The sequence below is a fragment of the Petaurus breviceps genome, unplaced genomic scaffold, assembly GCF_028583685.1.
Source record: "Petaurus breviceps papuanus isolate PSGF00001 unplaced genomic scaffold, PetGlider_PUasm1.0 91041, whole genome shotgun sequence".
Taxonomy (NCBI): Eukaryota; Metazoa; Chordata; class Mammalia; order Diprotodontia; family Petauridae; genus Petaurus; species Petaurus breviceps.
Window position 1 is genome coordinate 5,566,984 of NW_027187400.1, and position 5,132 is coordinate 5,572,115.

At 45.7% G+C, this 5,132-nt stretch overlaps 1 protein-coding gene across 1 annotated transcript in view; it reads left to right on the forward strand.

The window, feature by feature from the left end:
* The window catches only part of GPATCH3 (G-patch domain containing 3), a 15,116-nt gene extending 12,066 nt beyond the window's left edge, over positions 1-3,050 (forward strand). The window contains exons 5-7 of the mRNA XM_069078937.1: positions 1,008-1,129; positions 1,233-1,360; positions 2,308-3,050. Coding sequence (XP_068935038.1) covers positions 1,008-1,129; positions 1,233-1,360; positions 2,308-2,539 — 482 coding nt within the window. The 3' untranslated portion in view covers positions 2,540-3,050. The remainder of the gene's footprint in view (positions 1-1,007; positions 1,130-1,232; positions 1,361-2,307) is intronic.
* The last annotated feature ends 2,082 nt before the right edge of the window (positions 3,051-5,132 follow it).

The window sequence follows — 5,132 nt, forward strand, 5'->3', positions numbered from 1 at the left end:
TGTAGCAGCAAGCACCCCAGTGTCCCCAGGGTGCCTTCTCACACAGGTTCTTGGATCTGCTTTGTTAAAGGAAAGCAACTCAAAATGGGTTAACAAGCTTACTTTAATCAGTCAGACATATATTGTTTACCTTGTTCAGGAGAAAAGGTCAGCACCCTGAACCTCAAAGTATACAGGCATAATTATCAAGACAGAAACATCAAGTAGACAGATTTCCAAACTGTCCAACCATTACATCCAAACCCAGTCAACATCTGGGTTTCCACATTCTGGGTTTTTCAAAGCCGGGGGACTCTCAACAACGGCTTCCCAGAATTCAGATCAAATCACAGAATACTTCTCAAAGTGAGTCCCAAAACAAAGCTACACATCAGGGCTTATATAGCCTTCTCCTGGCTCAGAGAATGTAACAACCTTATTGACCCACTGGCCAATCAAAAAGTATCTACTGAAAAACAAGCCTCCCCCACCCCAGGCTTCAGGTGCACATTAGCCTAGGGGCAGGGAAGATCTTTAAAATTTACATTCTTATTACACAGTCCCAAATCTCAGTCTTATAGGGTGGCAGTTCCATCCTTGGGAATTACCCCCATTCTGAGGAGTGGACATACTGAGGCCTGAAAAGCCCTTAGTTTGGTAGAACTCTTCCCTTGCCCTATGAGAGTTTCTGGTCTGGTTACAGACATAGTCACTCCCTTGAGGGAGCCCAAGTCTGATGGGAAAATACAACTTCAACCAGGAGGTCCATATAGGCTGAAGAGATTACACAGTTCCTGTTCTTTAGTATAACCTGGTCTGAAGGGGAAAGAAGTAAGATACTCCCTGTACTCAAATACCTGCTGGTCTAATCAGGAAGAGGTCATAGACACATGCAACAGAAATCAAAATGAAAGAAATCTAACCTTGATTGGGTGCCATGGAAGCTGTCAGTCCCCTCCCTCTCCTGTACCCAATGCATCTTGGGCTAGGACATTAGCCTCTTCCTAAACTGGGTTCTGACTTCTCAGATGGTGGAGACAAAGATGCTCATGACTCAGTCCAGATGCGCTTGGAACAGAGACTACGGGATGGCCTGGAGGATGGCTCCATGGTCAGCCAACATGTTGGCACCTTTGAGCGTCACACAAAAGTGAGTCTGCTGTCTAACAATTCAGTTCCCTCTTGTCCATTTTCTACTTCCCCCGATTTATGGCTGGGAGGCCTTTACTTGACTCCTCTTCTTTCTTCTCCAGGGTATTGGAAGGAAGGTGATGGAGCGACAAGGCTGGGCTGAGGGCCAGGGCCTAGGCAGCAGCTGCTCAGGAGTGGCTGAGGCCCTGGACAATGATGGGCAGAATCCCAGATGTAAGCGTGGATTAGGGTAAGTGTGATTGAGGGTCATTCTTTGCAGCAAAGCCAGCTTATCCAGTTCCCAGCCTTCCTAAGGCTTTTGAGAATTCCCCACCTCCCTCTGGCAGCTTGGCTTAGGGATCATGGCCCTGCTGATTTGGGAGCTACAAATCTAGCTAGCTAGTGGGCTTCCTTGTCTTGGAGAATTCCTGTAGGTGGAGTTTCCAGATAGATTTGAAAAGATAAGCAATGATAGGGTCAGAATGAACGGACTGATCCTGTTGGCCTTAATTCTGGCACAAAGGGTCACCTTGCTACCCCTATCCTGGCCCAGTCCAATGCCCTGGGCTTAAGGGAAGAAACGGCCACAGGGCCACACACGTCCACACATACCCCTTTAGTCCCTCACTCATGAACTGGTCGTGGTGGCAGAAGGTCCCCATTTACTAGGCAGATGGGAGGCAGTATAGTGAGAACAGCACCGAACTTGGAATAACATGACCTGGCTCTGTGACCTTGGAAGTCAACTTCTCGAGGTCTGTTTTCTCATCTGTAAAATGACACCTGCTCTGCCTGCCTGTTTTGTGGAGAAAACAGAAATGCGAACTGTTCTTTTTGTTACTCATTTAGCTCATCTTTTTCAGGGAAGTTCAGACTGGGGAGAAACAGACCTGGGATAAGTTATGTGGCTGCTTTTCTTTTATATCTCGTGTTCTATTGACTACTGCACATGTGGATGAAAGTGGCATTGCCTTTGTAATGAAATACAAGTATTGAGATGTCAGCCTATCTTGTGTGGCCTCATTGATAGCATCTTGGGGACAGCTCCAGGAGCACAGATGACAGGGATTCATCCATGAGATTTTTATTTATTCTGTTATACCTTTGGCTTGAGACAAATTGACCCCTACTTAGGATGGGGAAGCAGGAGTTCCCTAGTTTCATTATAACATAACCAAGGGTCACCCTCTCTCTCAGGTACCATGGAGAGAAACTGCAGTCTTTTGGACAGCCAAAGAGGCCACGTGGGACCAGCCTGGGGCTCATCTCCACCATCTATGATGAACCCCTTGCTCAGGACCAGGGTGACCTCCTGCTTCGACGCCAGCCACCGACCAGCCTGAAGTTCCGGGCAGATATGGCCTTTGTGAGAGGCTCAGGCACAGACAACTTTTCTCACAACTCATCAGAGTCTGAACGACTGGGATAAGAGCTCCACATGTGGTGGGGGGCATCACAGCATCTCTCTGATCTTTCTGTTCTTGAAGCCAAAGTGGGTGGCTAGCTCTAGGACCCAGACTTTCCTAGAGAAGAGTATGGCTTAGAGAAACCTGGGGACAGTCCTTTTTCTTCCTTCCCATATGCTACCTCAAGGCAAGCTATGTTTTGTTTTTTAACAAAATGCTGTTTCTGTTACTCTGTTCAGGCTTGATGGTCTCTCCTTATGGAATTTAACTTCTTGTTCTTCTCAAGACTGGTTTTGACCTTGGCTCTTCCCTAGGACACGGGGGTTAGTTCTGGCCTAATCCCCTCCTCGCCCTGCAAAGCAGGGCATCATTGGCCAAAACCAGGCCATCTTTTCCCTTGAGATTTCCTGCACAGAAATAGCCATACTGGCCAGATAAAAGGGAAGAGGGCTTGGAAACCTGAGGCCATTCCACTTGCACCCTTCTATGAAGGGCAGACAGACCCATAGCAGAATAAAGTTTTTGTTTGTATAACCAAGTTGTTTTCCATCCTTGAGGAGGGAACGTACCTGTCTCTCCCCACAGCTTCTAATTAACAGTCTTCAACAACCCTATTTTATCCCTCATTAGGTCTTAAACAGCTGGAATCAATAAGATTCCAGGGTCCCAGAAAGAAAAATTCATTGAGGGTGTGGATACTCCAGCAAACACAAATTTCTTGAAGATGTTATCCTGGGACAGTCATATCCCAAAATAAAGTGGCAAATTTTTGTCTCACATTAAGTTACACAAAATTTAATTTGTGTTTACATTCTAATTATAATTACTAATTGAGCCATGCTGGCATGACAACAATCAGTAGTCACAAAATAGATGTCAGGCCCTACTGGCTACTCAGTGGTCCCTGTATGCTACTTGTCAGAATGATGGGCCAAATCTAAAGTGAAATTTAACAGGGACAGATGTTGAGTCCTACACTTAGGTTCAGTAAGCTGCACAAATGCAGAATGGTGGAGGCACAGGGAGAGAGCAGCTCACCTGAGAGATCTAGGAGGCAGAGCAAACTCAGTGTTACAAGTGGGCTCCATCTGGAGAAGAGTCCAGCCAGGACAAGCAAGGTTAATAGTACCCTTGCACTTTTCCCGGGAAAAACGGGAAGGGTGGGACACCGGGGGCTGTTTTCAAGCATCTGTCACATTTGTCCTGCTTCAGCCCACATGAGCCACTAGGAGCGCTGAAAAGAAGTGACAAAGAGGAATTGGGTTTCATGTAGGAAAAGCTTCCAAACAATTAGCATTGGGCTGCCTCTTCCTCAAGGTTTTCCAAGTAGGAGATGTATGAACATTGGTCAGGGATATCTGAGGGGAAAAAGGCAACCAAGATAGGGTTAGGAGTCGACAGATTTTGTAAGCAGCAAAATGAATTTCAAGCAGGCTGCATTTGGCCTATAATATGAATACTGAAGGCTCAGCATGTGTCACCTTTATTTTTATTGATAATTCATGTTGACAATCCTCCACAATAGTTTCTGACATTAAAAATGTTTAAGCAAAACCATCTACCATTGGTTAGGACCAATCATTCCTGTCATACTTTAAATATGCCAATCCCTCTCCCTTTGGTCTCACGTAGAAAACATCCCAAAATGATCTCCAAGTGGGTCCTCTAAAATGTTTGGCTCTGCCTTAACGAAGTATCCTTATCTGTATAACTTTACCTAATTGTATAATAAATGTTTTGTTAAAGCTTGGCAGAAATACATTCCGGGCCAAACAAGGGAGAGTGGATGTTTCTAGAAATGAGTGATGGAGAAACAAAGAAGCAGGGATAGGGACTGGACCTGAGCTTTCAAAGGATCCCAGAGAGGTACCTCTACCAACTAGGCAGTCAATTTCTTTGCAAGAGTGAGGTGCCTGGAGCACTGAGAGGTCTTGTCCAGGGTCCCATAACCTCTGGGTCAGAACCTAGGCTTCAAGACTGGCTCTCCAATGCACCATGCTGCCTCTGCAGGCCATCTACCGTAGGTGCCTCCACTTTTCTCTCCTCTCACTCTCCACCCCTTACAATCTGGTTTCCCACCCTATCATTCAAGCAAAACTGCTCTCCAAAGTTAACAATATCTTGTTTGCCAAATCCAATGGCCTTTTCTCAGTCATTATTTTCTTTGACCTTTCTGCAGCCTTGACATTGCTGATCACTCTCCCCTCTCTAGGTTTTCAGGACACCACTTCTGTTCTGGTTCTCCTATTTATCTAATCTTTCTCAGTGACCTTGGCAGGATCCTCATCCAGATCAAGCCCTCTAAGTGAAGGTATCCCACAAGATTCTGGGCCTTCTACTATTCCACATGATCTCATCAGCTCCCAGATACTTAATTACTTACCATTTCTATGCTGATGATTCTCAGATCTACCTATCCTGCACCCATCTCTTATTTCAGCACTTCAAATTGGGAGTTCAATAGACATTTTAAACTGAATATGTCCAAAATTAACTCACCTTTCACCCTAAACTCTTACCCCCCCCCCCAACTTTTCCTATTACTATAGAGGGCAACACCATCTTCCATCCCTCAGGCTCACAACCTAGTCATCCTGGATGCCTCACTATCTCTCA